This window comes from Diabrotica virgifera, chromosome 1 (genome assembly GCF_917563875.1).
Source record: "Diabrotica virgifera virgifera chromosome 1, PGI_DIABVI_V3a".
Lineage (NCBI taxonomy): Eukaryota > Metazoa > Arthropoda > Insecta > Coleoptera > Chrysomelidae > Diabrotica > Diabrotica virgifera.
Window position 1 is genome coordinate 152,354,221 of NC_065443.1, and position 21,872 is coordinate 152,376,092.

At 33.1% G+C, this 21,872-nt stretch overlaps 1 protein-coding gene across 2 annotated transcripts in view; it reads left to right on the plus strand.

Moving 5' to 3' along the window:
* LOC126878760 (uncharacterized) overlaps window positions 1–21,872 on the plus strand; it is a 124,301-nt gene that overhangs the window by 53,772 nt on the left and 48,657 nt on the right. For both annotated transcript variants that reach the window (XM_050641640.1, XM_050641641.1), the window contains exon 4: window positions 2,736–2,930. In XM_050641640.1, coding sequence (XP_050497597.1) covers window positions 2,736–2,930 — 195 coding nt within the window. The remainder of the gene's footprint in view (window positions 1–2,735; window positions 2,931–21,872) is intronic.

The window sequence follows — 21,872 nt, forward strand, 5'->3', positions numbered from 1 at the left end:
TACTTACATATTTGAAAATTAATTAATTCAAAATTCATTAAAATTTTTTGCATACAAAGAATATTTAGCCGGACATTAAACGTTGAAGGCACCACGTTTATTATAAATACTACCCTTGGTACCTTAATAACTATAATAGATGCATAAAAGGACAAAATAGCCTTGATGATTGGAGTGTTGGATACATCAGCTCAATATACAAGAAAGGAAATAAACGCATAGGCTCTAATTATAGGGGAATAACTGTTACCAGCTCAGTGGGGAGGTTGTACGGTCGAATAATAAAACAAAGAATAGAATCAGAATACGAAGACATGGAAGAACAAAGTGAATTTCGTGCAGGAAGATCGTGCACTGATAATATATCGTTCTGCAGCAAATAATAGAAAAACGAAAGGCAAGAAATATATCTACCCACCTATTGTTTGTAGATTTAGAGGGCATACGATACGGTGCCTTTGAAAAAACTGTTTCAAACGTTGAAAAAAGTAGGTTTCAGTAGAAAATATGTGGATGCTATCGCAAATATATACAAAAATGCAAGAAGAGTTCGTTAAAGAAGGAAACTTTATATCTGAATCATTTCCAATTACAAAAAGGGTTTAAACAAGGATGTTGTCTGTCTCCGACCTTATTTAAAATATCTATTCAATCAGACCGTTAGAGCAGTGGAGGAAACAAGTATCCGGAATGGGAATAGACATAGGCGGTGGTAAATGTCTGACAACTTTGCTTTTCGCAGATGATCAGGTAGTCGTAGCGAATGATGAGGAAGACATGGACTACATGTTTAGAAAACTAAAGAAATAATATGAAATATGGGGCCTCAATATGAAGATGTCAAAGACAGAGTATCTTAAAATAGGGGATGATGAAGATGATTCAGAGTTAGAAATTAGAACCACAAAAACATGTAAAGAATATAATTATCTCGGATCTATAATATCTAAAGAAGGCACTACCAAAAGAGACATCGAAAACAGAACGCAGCAGGGCAAAAAGCGGTAAACATTCTAAGCTCTCTACTATGGTCTAAAGATATAAGACAAAAAACGAAATTGACAATCTATCGAACCTTGGTACAGTCTATCATGACTTATGGGGCAGAAGGTTGGCAGATCACAAAAAAAGATAGAAAAATAATAGAAGTAGTAGAAATGGAATATCTAAGGAGAACGTTTGGTATATCACATCAGGAATAAAGATATTAGAAGAAGGACAAATACTGTATATTCCAGTGTAGATAAAATTGAAACGTGACAACGAGTGTGGTATGGTCACGTGAAACGAATGAATGAAGATATATGGCCAAAGAAAGCTTTAAATTACATACCACAACAAAGAGGAAGAAGGGGAAGGCCTTCAGTTGCCTGGGAAGAAAATATACGGCACGTACTAGGGCAGTGCGATAAGTACTTAGCCTCTCCGCCCGATGGCGCCACTATCGAAAATGAAGTGTACTGTCATTTAATACTTCTCGTAGACGGCTAATGTCAAAATTTCAGCCAAATCGAAATTATAGTATTGTTGTGATTGCGTGTGAAAATGGCTACCACGGAGAATAACGTGACAAAAATCCACGATCTTGAATTGGCAGACCGCGAAGGTCATATCCTGCATGAAATTTTGGGCATGAGAAAGCTGTCACTTCAGACAAAGGAGTTTTTACTTCGTTTCATAAACGTCGACGAAACTTGGATTCACTGGTATACACCAGAAACAAAGGAACAGTCGAAAGAGTGGACAGCACCCGGCGAATGTGCTCCGAAGAAGGCGAAGACTGTTGATGGCCAGCATTTTCTGGGATTCACAAGGTGTGATCTACATCGACTACTTGGAGAAGGGCAAAACGATCACAGGGCGCTATTATGCCGAATTATTGGGCCGATTCGACGCCGAATTGAAGAAAAAACGACCCCAGTTGGCAAAGAAGAAAGTGCTCTTCCACCATGACAACGCACCGGCTCACACCTCCGCCGTCGTCATGGCCAAATTGGTCGAATTGGGCTACGAACTGTTGCCCCACCCACCGTATTCTCCAGATTTGGCCCCGTGCGACTACTATTTGTTTCCAAACTTGGAAAAGACACTGGCTGGGCAGAAATTTAAGTCGAATGAAAAGGTATTTTTCAGACGGGTTAAAGAAGGTGGAGCATGGCTGGATCAAGTGTATCGATCTAAAAGAAGACTATGTAGAGAAAGAAATTGCCACTTTTCCCAAATTTTTCCTTTTTCTTTTGTAGGCTCAGTACTTGTCAGGCAGCCGACGTAATGAGAGGTAGAGCCATCAAAGAAGACGAATGGATGGTCAGAAAACGATGGCCGTTGAAATGCGAGAAGCGGCAGGTGCTGTAGGAACCTCGCTTATAGATAGAAGAGTAACAAAAATTAGATGAAAGTCATAAGGTAGCGGTAATCTAAAGGGATAAAATGTAAAAGTGAGGAAGCTGTGTGTTGCATAATAGACGAATGCTAGCAGGTTTAAATACTTTTACGTGCTAATAGACGTGTTTTTAAATTATCTATCAAAATTAAAAAAGAAAGAGAATCAAGGAGTTTTTGATACCACTCGAGAGGGAGATTGAGTCGAAGAAAATTATGACTATGAAACTGTGAAGCCTTCATATTATAACTATTAAAATAAGCTGGTTTGTTGTAAAATAATATATAAAAAGCTTAAACTTGTTCGTTTACTTACCTTTATACAAAAAAATTAAAATTTTGACTATTTTTAGGCAACATCGATAGCTTGCCTAGCATGCTTGTGTACATCAGGGACATTGAAAGTCGGACTCTTCATGCTTCCATCGATAGGAAGGATACGTTTCATGATGTTCATAACCTTATTAAGTATGTTCACTACCTGCCTTTTGCTGTTTCTTGATATTTCTCACATCGTATATTTGTTTCCGTTCAATTGGGGAAAAGTGGTAAGTATCGTTTTCTAAATATACAGTAAGCGCCACCGTACTAGATACATGGGTAGGTACCTAATTGCTATGCTTATGGGCTAAGCCGGTCAGTTCTCAGATGTGTCTTTTGATCCCTGTCATGTTACTGTCAAGAAACTATTCAAAATAATTGTTTTTGCAGACAAAAAAATACATACCTAAATTATAGTATATTACTCTGCTTTAAAATAACTTTATTCAAACACCAAGAATATTACAATACTTTAAAACTTTCAACACTTTAACAAAATGACAACTATAAACGTCAAAATTAGATCATCTGTATTTAATACAGCTGATCTATTATTATTTGTCAACTTGCTATATGTTAATATCATAGAGGTATATATTAACATAGAGTGAGCCTACCCTCCGCGCTTCATGACGACAAGATCTCTTGGACTAGTTTGCGGTATCTCTTTCTAGCACATTTTATCGAGAAACTAAGATGACATTAAGTGTGAGCATAGGCACGGAAAGGGAGACTATAAGCACATTACTATGCGTAAGAGTGAAACAGCACTGAGCCAAATAAAAAAGATGGTGTCGTCACTTCGCTCTGAATGACACTCTGTCTATGATAATATATAAATCAATGGTTAATATTCTGCATAGGGCATAAGGATTACGAACACTCGATACGAATCGTATCCGCCATGTTTTACCATAAGGCGCTATGGTAAAACATGGCGGATACGATTCGTATCGAGTGTTCGTAATCCCGCTGCTGTTTCTATCAGTTTCTATACATTTTCTGACATTCTAAACGTCACTAGACATAAAATTAAACATTGCAACAAGTGGAGGGTCCAGGACTGTAATAGCTCATTGTTCCTATGTATCTAGTACGGTGGCTCTTACTGTATATAATTGAATATACATTATATTTGAACAAATCTTGTCACTTGAATATACAGTATGGTGCAAAGGAAAGTAATAAATTCGTTTTTTCGTAAGCTGTAGACTTTAAAAAAATCCTGAAAACGGTCGATTATTTTAATTATTATTTTTTGGCATATTATATCATGCTAGTGACGTCATCCATCTGGTCATGATGACGTAAATGATTATTTTTTAAAATGAGAATAGGGGTCGTGTGCTAGCTCATTTGAAAGGTTATTCAATTCTCTATTCAGTAATATAAATATTAATATATTTATTTATACAGGGTGGCCAAAAAAATTATTTTATTAAATTAATTAACAAAAAAAGTATTTTTTGTAATTTCTTAAATTCAAAATACATTTCACTGCTCTCAGAGGATAGAAAAAAATGTTTGATAAATAAACATTGCTTTTCGCTTAAATTAAACGTTCAAACTACCTTCCACATTTGTTTTAATTTGAATATTTAATTTAAATAAAAAGTAATGTTTATTTCTCAAATAAACATTTGTTTTTGTCTTCTGACAGCAGTAAAATGTATTTTGAATTAAAAAAAAATAATTTTGTTTGTGTCGATAATTTTTTTTGCTCACCCTGTATAAATAATTATATTAATACACTAAGCATCAAAATTAACGCACCACCTTAAAAATGAGACTTTTTGATGTCTCGTATTTCCTAAACCTGCTGTTTATTATAGCTTTATTCTTTAAGAATATCGATTTAATAATATTATTGCTAAACAGGTAAGTGTCATTGTATACCGGGTGTAACAATGATATGCTTTTTCTCATGAGAATCTTTCAGTGCGTTACAGTTTTTCGATTTCTTTCTAACGCATTAAATTGCATTTGACAGAAAAAAACGCTCGTCGGTGATTACATTTCGTTGGTGACATTTATAAGATTTATTCTAGTTGTCAATAGATGGTGCTATAATCGAAAAAAAAATTATTTGCGAAATATATAATATATCTACGAATATAATCTGTACAATTTATAAGACTATACAAATCAAAGAAAATACCATTTTATAAATGTAATAAACACAATTGATTTGACTTTATGCCAAATTGCAAATAAAATGTGACAACTGTCAGATGTAACTAAAATGTCATGTCACTAAAATGTATATTATCACAGACTTACTTTTTTTCTATCATTTGTGGCGCACTGAAAAATGCTCATGAAGAGAAGCATAGTGTATTTTTTCCTCAAAGTTTGGAAGACCCTGTGGAATATTCTGGCGTACATAAAATATTGAAATTAAAACTCAACTGTAGCCTTAGGCTTTCTTAACATTTTGCTTTATGATCCATTCGCTTATGTGGGATAATAAAAAATTAGGTACTTTAAAAGCTAGCCACGTCCTTCATTAATACAGGGTGTTTCTAAATAAGTGCGACAAACTTTAAGGGGTGCATGAAAAAATAATGACCGTTTGCTTTATAAACATATGTCCGCAAATGCTTTGTTTCCGAGATAAGGGATTTGGGAACTGACGATTTATTTATTGCTCTAAAACTGGTTGAGATATGCAAATGAAATTTGGTAGATTTTAAGAGGTAGTTATTGCGCTTTTTTTGACAAACAATTAAGAATTTTATTGTTGACCGTTCTCCTCTATAATAACCCCCAGATACGTAAAATGGACCACTCTCTCGAAATTATATTCCCTTGCTTCATTAGATATGGAAGCAAACTGTCCCTCTTCGTTTTGCTCTGTATTTCCGAGTATCATGTATTTTGACTTTTTCTGGTTTATTTCTAAATCACAGTATCTTGCCTCCTTTTTTATTCTTTTCATAACGTTTTTTAATTATTTTCTTGTTTTCGCTAGAACATTAAGATCATCAGCGAAGGCCAGACATTGATGCTCATTGTTGAAAATGGATCCAGTCGTTTTAACTCGGCTATTTCTGATTATAGTTTCCAATACAAGTTAAAAAGCACTGTAGATAACGGATCTCTTTGTCTAAGACCTCTGCTCACTTCAAATTCCTCCGATCCGAAACATCTCCATACTACATGATTTCGTGTGCTATTCAATGTCATTCTTACTAACCCAGTTTTGCGGGTATACCCAAAGAGCTTAGTGCTTCAAAAATTTCTTCCTTCCTATCCTATCATAGGCTTGTTTAAAATCTATGAACAACGCATGAAGGGATACTTTATGTTCTTAGCAGGTAATCTGGATTTCTTTTAGTGTGAAAATCTAATCTGTCACTGATCTATTAACTCTAAAACCGGCCTGATATTCACCTAGTTTATCTTCAGCAAAACTGTTTAGTCTCTCTTAGCATCCTGGCTAATATCTTGTATAGCACGACCAGATTCACTTTGTATTTGATATTTGGATGCGTATTGTTATTGACGCTTGGTTTTTCCATAAATAAATTTTCCGATTCTTTTTCACTCGTAAGCGTTCCATCTTCTTTTGTCATGTATGCATTTTAAATCTGGTATCCACTTTAAGTTTTTTTTAACTTCTTGATAAGACGATCGTATTTCTTTTTTCTGAAATTTTTCCTATATTTCTTGTATTAGTTTTTCGTTGTGTTCTACGTCTGTGTATTGTGTATACTTTCGTTTATAACGTATTTCTCATGATCATCTTTCAGTGCGTCACAGTTTTTCGATTTCTTTCTAACGCATTAAATTGTATGTGACAGAAAAAAAGGTACGTCGGTGATTACATTTCGTCGGTGACATTTTTATAACATTTATTCTAGTTATTCTAGTTGTCGATAGATGGCGCCATAATATAAAAATATTTTTTTTTAATTAGATAATAATATTACAAATATAATCTGTATAATTTATAAGACTATACAAATAAAAGAAAATACCATTTTATAAATGCAAGAAACATATTTGATTTGTTTTTATTCCAAATTGAAAATAAAATGTGACAACTGTCAGATTTAACTAAAATGTCATGTTAGAATAAATGTCATAAATGTGTATTATCACGGACTTACCCTTTTTCCTATCATTTGTTACGCACTGAAAAATGATCATGAAAAGGACAATACCATCATTATATTTGTTAATGCCAAATGTCTTAATCTTTTCTGTTGTAACGCCATTGATGATGATGATGATTTGCTCTAGTTATCGCCTCTCTTGTAGTTTGCCACACTTGCTTTATTCCTACTCTTTCTTCGTCTTCCTGGGATAATAGCCCTTTATTTATTTCATTGATATCCTTTTTTTTTCACTTCGCTTAGTTTTTGTATATCATATCGATTTTTTCATATACTTTGTAATTAGTTTTCAATACTTATATCTAGCGTTTAGTCATAAAAGAATATAAGTCTAGTCTTCAGTAGGTAATGTTGATAGGTAAGTAGTAAACAGAACGTTCCATTTATTTATGAAAAGATATAAGGGTCATTGACTTATATCGTTTCATAAATTTGCCAAACGCAAACTCAATCGCATGGATAGGCTGCATACACCAATGAAAGTTTTTGAAGCAATCTGTAGTTCTGCAAAGAGGTAGAAGTTTACTGTACGAATGGTCAGAACTAATGACATTTTGAATTTTAAAAATTGGTGGTCCAAATATTACAAAAAAACGTGCCATTTTGTTGAAACTTCCGCTACATCTATTCATCGTTCACAAAAGGAGTCATTCGCCGTTTCCAGCTTTATGGAGTTCCGCTACAATCACAATACAAAAAAGGACTTGTTGAATCATTGAAGTTTATCGATGGAGCACTAACCAGTTCCTTTGTTCTAAAAAGTAATAACAACGAAAATGTTCAACTTCCAAAGGAACGAGCTTATCCTATGGAAAAAATTCCAATTAACATAAAAATCATTGATATTCAAAAGATTACTAGGTGTCTTCCAGAATATTATCAAGAATTTTATGAGGAAATAATTGGTTGGCCAACCACTGAAGTGGAAAGTACTGAACGTATGAGTATCTTATAAAAAACTGCTTTTAATTTTTATTTTTTTAGTTTAAAATATTTCGTGTGTTAATAACTGGTAAAAAAGTTGGCCAATAAACGTTTTCTTTTTGTTAATTTCGACAAATGCGGCCAAAAATAATAGTTAGGACATTTTTTTTAAATTAATTCGTGAAAAGATACTAGTCAGACGAATAAAATATTGAATAAAATATCTATTAAATAAAAAAAAATCAATATACATACAATATTGTTTCAAATATAAACACTTTTTGAAGTTATACTTCTTTAGGCGCGATTGAGAGTAAAATTTCATAATACTGCGCGCATGCGCACACAGACAGTATGGCGTTTAGTTGCTGAATATTTCAAGTTATGTATAAATACAGTCGGAAAAAATGAAAGAATACCCATGAACAAACATATAAAACACGCTGTATTTTCCTGTCACCGTGTTACAAAGAAAATTGTCCAGCACAAGTACATGTAATAATAATTATTACATGTACTTGTGCTGGCCAATTTTTTGTATGACACGGTGACAGGAAAACACAGCATGTTTTATATGTTCGTTCATGGGTATTCTTTCATTTTTGCTACTGTATATCAGTGCAAGAAAAGGTGTGAAAAGAATAATATATTATCTAGTGTTTTTAGTAAATATATTTATTATAATTTTTGTGTCTTTGGATTTGTCTTCCTTGGGCGTAAAATAATAAAATATCTATTTTTATATTTCACTTGTCACCGTGATGTGTAATTATGTATATCCGAAACGTCAACAACATGCGCCTTCATAGCCTGGTTGGTAGAGCATTGGACGAGAGATCGCGGGTTCAAATCCCAGACGATTCATTTTTTTTAATTTTTGGCATTGTTAAGTTTTGGTTAATTTTTGGTAATTGTTAATTTTTTGTATTGTAACTGTTAAGTATATTTATTTCGTTGAAATTATATTATAATAGAAGTATAACTTCTTACGTGCGTACAAAGTACACACATTCTTTTTTTTTTAATTATCTCAAAACTCCATTATTGTGACTTATATCCTTTCATAAATAAGCGATTCAATTTCATGTGGTTTCTTTCCACCAATACGTGATCAATCTGGTTAACCGTCCTTCCATCAGGAGACATCCAGGTTCCCTTATGTATTTATTTTCGTTCTAACTGGTTGCTCCTCGCCACCATATTTTTTCCATCGCAAAACTGATTAGTCTTTGGCCATTATCATTTGTCACTTCATGCTTGCTATGTATTTCAGCTACTGCGTTATACATAGCTTCTTTTCCCATTTTTGCATTGCAATCGCCGATTACTATTTTTATATCATGTTTTGGTATAAGTATGCTCATATTGATCCATTAATTTTTCGTAGAGTAGGTCTGTTGTTTCATCATCTTTTTCCTCGGATGGGGCGTGTATGTTAATTACTTATATTTCTTTTTTGTCATTTTATTCGTATTACGCACATTCTGTCTGAGATGGGTCTGAGGGACATGATGTTCTCTATAATAATTTTTCCAACTGCGAAACCTGTTCCCAGCATCCTATCTTTCCCGCTACTCTTAAAGAGTGCCGAGAATGCCTTCAACTTCCGTTATTTCATTTCCCATTTGTTTAGTTTCCTGCATAGCCACAACGTCTATTTTGTACTTCTTTATCTCATTCGATAGCTCTTTAAAGGCTCCTTCATAAAAGGACTCTCTAATATTCCAAGGTCGCTAGTGTCATCTCGTTTGTGCATTTTTTCTTTTTAAAGTCCCCTATCGGTTCTCTAAACAGATAGGGGTTCTCCCTAAACAGATTAAAAAACTATCTACATTACCAAATACCTCAGGAACAAGCGGGGTTTGTAAATGGTAAAGGTACACGGGAACCAATCCTGAACCTGGGACAACTCATTGAAAAGTCTAGAGAATTTCAAGTACCTATGATTATATGCTTCGTTGACTACCAAAAGGCATTTGACTGTGTGAGCTGGAGAAATCTGTGGTCCATTTTAATAGAGATGGGCACACCAATGCACCTGGTGACATTTATTAAAAATCTGTACCAGTCCAATATAGCAACAGTATGACTAGATAAGTTCTCAAACCAATTCAAGACCGAGAGAGGTGTTAGACAGGGGTGCGTGTTGTCACCTGACTTATTCAATCTTTATGGTGAACATGTCATGAGGATGGCTTTAGAAGGATGAGTCGGTGAAGTAACAGTAGCTGGTAGGAAAATCTCAAATTTAAGATTTGCTGATGACACCACACGTATAACAGTAAATGAGCAAGAAATTTTTGATCTCCTGCGAAGAGTTGAGTACGAAAGCAATAAAGTTGGTCTAAAAATCAATAAAGCTAAAACAAAAATAATGGTGGTCGATAGATTCGACACTATTCAACTGACTAACATGTTACAGGAATACCAGATAGTAAACACCTTTGTCTATCTCGGGTCTAGGATAACTAACGATGGTAACTGTTCAGATACGTATTGCTATGGCAAAAAATGCGATGAGTCGCCTTACTAAAGTTTGGAAAGACAGATCTACCTCTCAAAATATCAAGATGAGACTGGTGAATGGCCTTATATTCTCAGTGTTTCTATACGCGGGGCAGAGACTTAAACTCTTCGCGCACGCGGGCGTCAAAATATTGATGCCTTTGAGATGTGGTGTTGGAGAAGAATGCTGCGCATGCCTTGGACATCTCATAGGAAATCCATTCTAAACCAACTCGAGATTAAAGAGATGCTGTCCACAATATGTCTGCAACGAATTCTGCAATTCTTCGGTCACGTGGTTCGCCGAGGTGACGATAGTTTGAAGAGATTAATTGTTTCTGGGAACGTTCCGGGGAGAAGATCAAGAGACGATCACCAACTAGATGGTCCGACCAAATTAAGAATTCAGCTGGAAACTCATTATGCGAAGCTCTTAGAGCAACTGAAGATAGAGACCAATGGAAAAGAATTGTTAGTAATATTAGAAGAAATGACGATCCTCAGTAATGGGGAAACGACAGGAGAGAGAGATCGGTTCTCTTGTTTCCTCTTTTCTATCATTTTTCATATTTATACTTTTCATACTTTTCAAGTCATTATAACCGGTAATCATTACCTTGTTCCTTGTTTGAGTCGTTTCCTTTATATCATCCCTATCAGCCCTTATGAGTTTTTTGCTTTTTCTAATTTTTCATTTTCTCTGTTCGACTTCCGTACCTGTTCTTCCATTGTTATCTTACTAAAGCCCATTCGTACTTGTTTTCCAGTTTTTCTTTCTTCGGTTGTTCTTTGTCTTAATATGCTCTGCTTTTTCCTTTCCTTTTTACTCAAATCGTGGTTTATATAAACTCGTAAGTCTTTTAAACTTTTAGGTTTGTATTTATTTTGCATTATTTTGTCTTTTTAAAGTTGTTAAAGTACCTAACTTTTTATGGTCCAGGTCCAACATAAGCGAATGAATCTAAAAACAGACTGTTGAGAAAACATGATGCTATAGTTGGGTTTTAATTTCAGTATTCTATAAAGGCGGGTTGATACGATTTAAGTGTACTTAGTCCAAGTCTACTTGGACGCTGCGCGCGCAACGTTTGGAAGCTACTTTGATCGTGTGAGCGGGTTGACACGTTCCAAGTGTTCTACATCCAAGTCCACCCTAGTCTATTTGGGCGCTGAGCGCGCAACGCTTGGAAGCTCCTTTGATTGTGTCACCACCCTCGTCCAAGTATACTTCTACCAACAGGTTCTATCCAAGTCGAATAGGAATGTGGCCAACTTTCTTCCAAGTAGTGTCAAAGTATAATTACATGGCGTGGCAGTCGGAAAATATAAAACGGGATATAAGTACAAATAGAAAATGGGCTGAAAGGGAGAGCGTTAGATTTATGGAGCTGTAAGAAGCTGAGGAAGCATTATGGAATATAAAAATAAAGATGCTAGAAGTGCGGCCCTAAATTGAATAAAAATGCACATGAATGTTCCTGGTTTCACAGACAACGACGTATTAAAAAAAATTAATGTCATGAGAACTACGTATCAACAGGAAGCCGAAAAAATAAAAGCATCAACTACAACAGATGCATCAATTGAAGACATTTATGTGCCCAATATAGCGTGTTTTGAGATCGCAGATCGATTTTTATATGCAGTAATGAAGATCAGAAAAAGATTCTTTAATCTGCTAAGTAATTAGGTGTAATAATATTTTTTCATATTATCAATGTGTTAAAACCCATTAACGTCAAAGGTGCGTAAACGCAACCTTTATTGTTATTTTTTTGGCAGGAGGATAATCTTTTTAATGTTTTCTTTTTGCTGAAGTCACATCTCAATAGATTTAGATTGTGGTATATGGTATCATTTTTCTTTTTCCATTTTATCATTTTTCTGTTAACAAAAATATTACTTATATTTACATATGTATTTTTATTATTTATATATCCATAACCGGTACTTTATTTATAATACAATACAGTTATAAACAAATTTCTCTTTTTATTGTTTACGGTTGTAGTACAGTAATAAATCCATAAATAGTGCAATATCAACAAATCCGTAAACCCATACCTTTTGGCAGGCCTTTTTTATATTTTTTCATCTCTTCACAGACACCGACATCGACATGCCAATCGTTGTTTGGTTCGGTATTACGGGCATCTGGTTATTTCGCTATATTATAATATAGTTTATTGTTTTATTCAGACTTCTTTTACTCTGTACACCAAAAGTAAGGAGCATTTCTAACAACGAGGAATCGATATTTATACTTTGGGTATTGTTATGTATGTACAAATATCCGTTACTTGACGTTACATTACATTAGTTACACTACATGATAATTTAATGAGTTATGCACATAATATAACATGTTTATACAAAAAACTTTTTTTCTCATATTTATATCAACTTTTTGAATTTTTGGATTGACAATTTGCAATAGTTGTTCAAATTGTTCGGTAGTTATTCTTAAATGGTTTTTAAATGTTAATCTTCATTTACTACTTCACTTAGAAAATTAGACGAAGCTCCAAGCGCCTCACGTATCCATTTACTAGTTCAAATTTTCCTTTTTTTTTTTTTCTTTTTTATTTCTTTTTTCTGGATTTAAAGCTCATATATTAACATATCAGCAGTCAGCAACCACTTGAATAACCTCCATAATCACTTTCGCCATCTTTGCAATGGTTATTTGATTTGACGTTCCAAGTAATTTACACGATCAAAGTAGCTTCCAAGTAAGCGCGCTCAGCGTCCAAGTTGACTTAAACCAAATACACTTGGATCCAACTTGGATCGTGTCAACCCACCTTAAATGCTAAAATATTCCACGGGGTGATGAGAATTTTGAGAAAAAACTCAGTTTGATTCGTACACCCAGTATACAGGTTGTTTCATTGGGAAACGGAAATACTTTAACGGTGAATAGAGGTCACCGAGCCGGTTCTAGATATACTACATTTTTTGCCCTGTCGACTGTTATTACCAAGTTACAGGGTGTTTTATCGATTTTGCCCATTTCTTTCCTAAGCCATAACTTTAGAACCACCCTGTATATTTTTTTGATATTTGGTACACATATGTCTCCTTCAAAACCAAAACGACCTACACACTAACCATAAGAAAAATCCAGGTCCGGATTAACAAAAAATTATAAAGTAATTGTGACCTTAAAACAACACCCTATATATTCAAATTTTGAAAATCTGTTTGCATATTTGAAAAGGGCGCAAAAAAGTAAGTTTAATGGTTTGCTTAAATTTTTCTGCCAGACAATTTTATGACTTTAATTTTGAAATTATATTGATTTTTTTAAGAGCTCTGGCATTAAAAAGCAGGTATTATTAACTTTTAGTTATAAATTATTAAGGTTAATGAATAAATACTCATTTGAAAAATAATCAATACTTATTTACCACATTGGAACGACCCAATTACTAACGACAAGAAAAATCCAGGTCCGGATTAACAAAAAAATATAAAGTAATTGTGACCTTGAACCAACACCCTGTATATTGAAGTTTTGAAAATTTGTCTGCACATTTTAAAAGAGCATAAAAAACTGTGATTAAAGGTTCATTTTAATTTTTTCGCCGTTGATTTAATTACATCAATTTTGAAATTATATTGAAATTTTAAAGAACTTTGAGATTAAAAACCAGGTTCTATGTATTATTAACTTTTAATAATTTAATGTTAATGAATCAATACTTATTTTAAAATTATCTGGATTTGTAGCTGTATGCACATCATTAAAAATTAGAATTGCCAGAATTGGGATATTTTAATGATTTAGTAAAGAATTAAAAAAACAGCTATATCTAATAAAAAAAATCATTTAAACAATTCAACAATTTAACATAAATTAAAAATATTTGAACTATAACAGTTGCTCAAAATGTCAATGCATTTTCTAATTACATTGGGATTGTTCTTTATTTTTCTGGCAGCTTCTTGTGACCTTGACAGAATTAATCAATATGATTTCAAAATTGCCGTAATTAAATTATCTGCCCAATTTGACATGCACCTTTTAACGCAGTTTTTGATGCCCTTTTAAAATACGCAAACAAATTTGCAAAATTTCAACATACAGGGTGTTGTTTCAAGGTCACAATTACTTTATATTTTTTTGTTAATCCGGACCTGGATTTGTCTTGTCATTAGTAATTTGGTTGTTTCAATGTGGTAAATAAGTATTGATTATTTTTAAAATGAGTATTTGTTCATTAACTTTAATAATTTATAACTAAAAGTTAATAATATCTGCTTTTTAATGTCACGAGTTCTTAAAAAATTCAATATAATTTCAAAATTAAAGTCATAAAATTGTCTGGCCGAAAAATTGAAGCGAACCATTAAACTTTATCAATAACATTCGATATGCTGACGATACTGTGATAATGGCAAGAACAGCGGAAGATCTACAACATTTAGTTGAAACTATGAATGAGATATGTAATAACTACGGCATAAGGATGAACGTCAAAAAAAACCAAATATATGACCTTCAGTAAGAATCCAATAAATGACACTAGTATCACAATAAACGGTACCCAACTTGAAAAAGTAAACGAATACCAATACTTGGGAACCCTGATCAATGAAACAGGTGACCAAAATAACGAGATAAAAAGACGTATTGAAATTGCCAGGTCTACTTTTATAAAAATGAAAAAATTATTTTGTAATCGTGATATTAGTGTTCATCTACGAACTAGAATGTTAAAATGCTATGTATTCAGTACTTTGCTCTACGGTGTTGAGTCATGGACTCTTAAACAGAGGAATATTAAAAATCTTGAAAGCTTTGAGATGTGGTGCTACCGCCGTATACTACGAATAAGTTGGGTGGATAAAATTACAAATGAAGAAGTAATACGCAGAATAAATAACGAGCCAGAAGTTCTACGGAGTATAAAAAAGAGAAAACTTGAATACTTAGGCCACCTGATGAGAGGACAAAAGTACACATTCCTACAAAATATAATGCAAGGAAAAATCCAAGGACGAAGAAATCCAGGCCGTAGAAGAATGTCCTGGATGAGAAATTTGAGAGAGTGGTTTGGCTGTACCACTAACGAATTGTTCAAAACAGCAGTAAATAAAATTAGAATCGCCCTAATGATATCCAATCTCCGATAGGAGAGGCACTCAAAGAAGAAGATTAAACTTTCTTTTTTGTGCTCTTTTCAAATATGCAAACAGATTTTCAAAATTTGAATATACAGGGTGTTGTTTTAAGGTCACAATTACTTTATAATTTTTTGTTAATCCGGACCTGGATTTTTCTTATGGTTAGTATGTCGGTCGTTTGGGTTTTGAATGAGACATATGTGTACCAAATATCAAAAAAATATACAGGGTGGTTCTAAAGTTATGGCTTAGGAAAGAAATGGGCAAAATCGATAAAACACCCTGTAACTCGGTTATAAAAGTCGGCAGGGCAAAAGATGTAGTATATCTAGAACCGGCTAGGTGACCTCTATTCACCATTAAAGTATTTCCGTTTCCCAATGAAACACCCTGTACAATGAAAATTTACCTGTTTAACAACAATATTATAGGGCTTTTCATCGATTGTCATTTGTTTCGAGCTTCTGTCATGTGTCACATAATATTAATATATCTACGTCATACGTCTTTGGTTTGTATCATTGGTATATAGCAATAACGTACGACGTAGATATATTAATATCATGTGACACATGACAGAAGCTGGAAACAAATGACTGTGAATGAAAAGCCCTATTACAGCGATATTGTTAAAGAATAGGGCTATAACATATTAAAACAATCACTTACATCGGACAACAGGTTTAGGAAAATCTGTTGCAGGTCTTAGGTAGCAAGGTTGACTTGCTACCTGACTTCCACCATGTAATCAAGTCACACTACAGCTCAGATGTTACCTAGGGCATAATGGTAAAATATTTCTAACATCCATGTTTTAATTAGCATATTTAACCGATGTTTCCTTAACGGACCACGTGTATAGGGCTTTGACCCACATATTTTTGTAAAATTATATCTTGGTGGTTAGCATGTAAATTTCACGTAAGCACTGATGATGACTGGTAAACCAGTCGAAAACTAGTTCTGATTGTGATGTAGCCCTTTTTAGGGATTTTAAATATACCTTTTATAAAGCATTTACTGTTTTTGTTTTTTTTTTAGCAAATATATTAATACCAAAAGAAAAAGCACTTACAAAGTGTGTATATAGACTTCCATATGGTGACTGTCCAAAAACTTACATCGGCCAAACTGGCAGAACCTTTAAAAGCATATAGCAGAACACAAAAGGGCTTTCAACAATAGAAAAACAGATTCTATGTTCGCACTTCACCTTCTAGATCATAATCATTCTTTTAATGACCAGTTTCAAATTCTCCATACTCAAAATAAAGGCCTTAAGCTTATCTTTATTAGAATCAATGGAAATTAGTGAATTAAAAAATACAGATATAATTCTGAATGACCAACTTGGGACAAACAGTTCTTCCCTCCCCAACCTATTCAGTGATTCCCTAAGTGGTCCAGGTGGACCCTCAGGAGTCCAGGAGGGACTCCACGGGGGTCTACGTTGGCGTGAAATAAAAATGGGGGTTCACAAGTTGTAAGTGGGGGTCCACGAAAATTTTATAGTGATTTGGTTTTTATTTAAACAAATTTGCATTTTTTATCGTAAAATATCAATGGAAACATATTGTTTTAATAGTAGGGACTCAAAAATGTTATTGTTATTATAATACATTATAACAAGTTATTTTTATTAAAAACAAGTTTTTGATCAAATTTTAGTGTAGAAAACGTTAAAATACCGTTTTTACTTTATCGTACTACATACGCAGTATGAGTATAATAGATAAAGTTATAGGATCGTGCAAAAAATTTTTTTTCAGATTTCACTTTTTTTCGACGTTTTGAGTCCCCCTGAGTCTAAAAAGCAAATAAAAAAAACATGTCGGAAGTATGTACGTATGTACGTACGTACGTATGTCGCCACCGCCCAGCAAAAACTACTGGACCGATTTCGATGAAATTCGGTATGAGTAAGTTTAGGAGAATTTTGTCGAGAAAAACCTCTCAAAGGGGGCCGAAATAGGGGGGTTATTTGGGGCCCATTTTTGCAAATTTTGACCGAAACGAATGAAATTTAACTTAAAGTTAGCTCATCGATAGGTAAATAGAAATACGGAATTTGACATTTCCAAATTCAAAATGGCGGCCAGCATGGCCGACCGCCCACCTGATACATTTCCCTACCAATCTAAAAACTTGTTTAAGATAAATTTAATTTGCAAAAACATTTATATAGCCTAAAGATGGGGCTATAACAAGAATATTATCGTTTTTCAGAAAAAGTTATGGGTTGCCTATATTTAAGGGGTCAAAATTTGACATAAATTTGAATTAAATTTTCTCAAAAATGACTCCAAGGAATTTGTTTATTTTTTGATATAATTTTGATATCCTATCGATAAATTGAATAACATTGGTCAGATTTCTTAACTCCTCATAGGAGGGGAGTTATGAATTTTTTATAAAAAAATATTCGAGTGCCCGTAACTACCTCTGTAATAGAAACTAAAATTTGAAATTTGGGAGACATATATAGTACTTCGTTATCTATTAGCACAATAAATTTTACCCACAATATGGCTTCCGGTTTAACCGGAAATGAAAAAAAATCTTAATTTTTTACATACGCCCTGTATATTTTTACATATTTTGAAAGAATGTAAAATTATCTTTCCAATGACATAAAACTCGTTGCTGTAACTCAAAAACTCGAAAAGTTACAGAAAATTGAAATGTTGCTAGAATCGTGTGTGTGTCCCCTCTCACGCGATCATAGCAGAGCATTATTATAGGGCAGTCAATGAGGGTATTTGGCTCCGAATTCCATCCTACTACATCGATTTACTTGATATTTTCACAGTAAGTAGGGAATAGCTCAAGAAACAAAATCTACCCTATATACTATAGCGCTTTTATCTTGGGGCAATTCCCACCCCTTCAAGGGGGTGGAAAATTTATTGGTCAAAATAAGCATGGAAGTGGCTAGAGAACCTATTTTTAAGCAAAAACTGATCTATACTTTTTTTTGAGAACTCAATACTTTTTGAGTTATGCGTAGTTGAAAATTGGCCATTTTCATTTAAAAATGACACGTTTTCGGACGGTTTTTTGTGAATACCTTAAAAACTATGCATCAAACTAAAAACACTGTATAAAATTTTTTTTAATTATAAATAACAAAGAGATTCGTTACTTCGTAAATTTTCTGTTTATAATACAAAAAGAGATATGGTAGGTAAAAAGAGTTTGTTTTTTGGTGCATGCTCAAAGTGCTCATGCGTTTGTAGTGTTTGAAAAGGCCTTTAAAACGAGCACCGTTAAATGTCGGTTACATTCAAACTAAGTGAGATATGGTGCAAAAGAATATATTACTAATGTACTTTAAGGAAAAATGAGAAGTACATACATTTAACCCCTCATTCACCAGAATTTAAATGCATTGTTTTTCTTTTGCAATACCTCTTAATAAAGTGTTATTTCTACTTTCAAAAAGTTGGACGGGTGAAAAAAATAAGATCAAACTATAGAGCGCATTTTTAAATTTTCTTAAAATTCTTCCTTTTGCTCCATGCAATTTGAAAATAAAAATGTTCTATCCCCGAGAAGTGGTGAGAACCGCCCCCATGATAAAAGCGCCATAGTATATAGGATAGACTTTGAATTAGGAGATTGGGCTTTGGGCTACTTTCAAAATTTCATTACAATCCATGCAGTAAAATGCAAATATTGTAAACTATTAATTTCTCAGAAAAATGGACTAATTTGAAATGAAAGTATGACTAATATTCTATTGATTTATGCAATAATCTATAGTGTGTCCCCGAACATTTTCTCAAATGAGGGAATTAATGATGCGTAGAACCATAAAATATTTTCAAGTATACAAGGTGTTTCTAAAATATCAAAATAACGAGTAACTTTGTTATTTTTATAGAATGCCAGTATCTAGTACGATAACGATAATAGATCGGTACGATAAAGTTCTCGGGCGGCCCTTCCGTCCAGCGTTTTTACATTTTCCTCCATTCCCAAAGTACATTAGTACATTCTTTCACGGTTTTTGCGGTAAATTTTAAAGAATCGCTTGGATTGAGATGAAATTTGGCATACGCATAGCTAACATATCAAAGAAAAAAGTGATATTGTACCGATGTGTGCTTTTGCCTTGGGGGTGACTTTCACCCCCTGTGGGGGTGACAAAATATATGTCAAACATAAGTCCGGAAATAGATATACTGACTAATTTTAAGTAACTTTTGTTCTATAGAGTTTTTTCGCCAAGTCTACACTTTTCGAGTTATTTGCGAGTGAATATGTTCATTTTTCTACAAAATAACCACGTTTTTAGACGGTTTTTCGCAAATAACTCAAAAAGTAAGTATTCTGTCGAAAAAAACGTTCTTATGAAAAATATAGCTTGTGAAAAAATAAAAAAAAATGGTATACGCTTGAGGTCTCTGGACCTCGTAGAATGGGTTCATATGAAAAATAGGTTCATATTCGCCAAATTTCAAATAGGTTGTTTGAACGTGAAATATCCAAAGAATAAAGCACTTTTTAGGGAAAACCTATTATAACTTTTTTAACGTGTTTAAAAAAGCCTTATTTCTGTTTTTATAAAAAGTTTCTGGCATCAAATTTAAGCAAGTTACGCTCAAAATAAAGTTGCTTCCTTTTTGTTTTGGCAAAAAAAATCGGGAAGATCACCCCCTAATTGGCAACCTAAATAAAATTAATCGTTACCGCTCCACAAATTATTTAACTTAAGTTGTGGTTATATAATATGTATGTTTCATTGACTCAAAGTGCTTATTTTTGAATAAATTTGGTTTTAAAATAAAATTTTTAAAATTTTTAATTTTGAAAAATATGCTTTTTTTCAAAATAACTTAAAAATTGTTAGACATACCAAAAATCTCGAAAAACAAAAAAGTCAGTATTACTTTTCTGAATATCTTGTATTTTTTGTTTTTGTGTAAGACAAAAATTGATTAAGATTTGGCGTTTCTAAATTTGCATACACTCGTGATCAGTGACTCGTTCAAGCCCTTTTAACTACAGCTCCTGCAAAAATAAGGACTTTGAACCGATGAAACTTACAGATCATATAAACAATACATACACCAGTAAAGAATCTTGTGAAGTGGTAACGATTAAGTTCATCTGAGATACTAATTAGGAGGCGATTTTCCCGATTTTTTACCAAAAAAAGGGTTTAACTTTATTTTGAGCGTAACTTGTTTACTTTTGATGATAGAAATTTTTATTATAAAACCAAAATGAAACCTTTTTTAAATACCTACTTTAATTAATTTGTAATGAGTTTTCCCCAAAAAAGTGCTTCATTTTTTGATCATTTCACGTTAAAGTATTCCATTTGGAATTGAACGAATATGAACCTATTTTTCATTAGCTATAACTCTGCTTTTACCAGGTATAGAGACCTAAAATATATACATTTTTTTTTCATTTTTTTGCGGGCTATATTTTTTCTAAGAATGTTTTTTTCGACAAAATACTTACTTTTTGAGTTATTTGCGAAAAACCGTCCAAAAGCGCGGTTATTTTGTTGAAAAATGAACATATTCACTCGCAAATAACTCGTAAAAGTATTGACTTGATGAAAAAACTCTATAAAACAAAAGTTACTTTATTAGTCAAATTAGTCAATTTATCCAATTCCGGACTTACTTTGGACGTATATTTTTTCACCCGCCAGAAGGGGTGAACGCCACCCCCATGGCAAAAGCACATATTGGCACAATATCATTTATTTTTCTTTGACTTGTTAGCTATGTGTATGCCAAATTTCATGTCATGCCAAGCGGTTCTTTAAAATTTAGAGGTTTTGCAATATTTTACCGTTAAAGAACGTACTACATGTCCTTTGATTTGACTGAAAATTTGCCCACAGATATCCAAAACACAGGACTTTAAGTGGTTAAAATAATTTGTATAGTTTTACAATACGAAAAAAAAAATACGTAGAATAATATCAGAGTTAAAATATAGGCATCTATTGTAAGTACAATTAATTCGGAAAATATCGACCGTACGAAAAAAATGAATAAAAAAATTGTAATAATTATTGTAAACACGATTTATTTGGAACAATATCGGTTCCTACCATTTTTGTCGAAAAGTTGAAAATGGCGGAGATATTGAACAAAAACCACTGCTATCAAACCAATCAGGTCTTATGCTCTCGTCTTTACCGCATACGTACTACCTGAAATATTGATTTTAGCAAAAAAATGAAAGAGATCAAAATTATATAAAATTTAATTTTCGTAGATTTAAAATACGTGGAATGATATCAGAGTTAAAATATAGGCATCTATTGTAAGTACAATTAATTCGGAAAATATTGACCGTACGAAAAAAATGAATAAAAAAATTGTAATAATTATTGTAAACACGATTTATTTGGAACAATATCGGTTCCTACCATTTTTGTCGAAAAGTTGAAAATGGCGGAGATATTGAACAAAACCACTGCTATCAAACCAATCAGGTCTTATGCTCTCGTCTTTACCGCATACG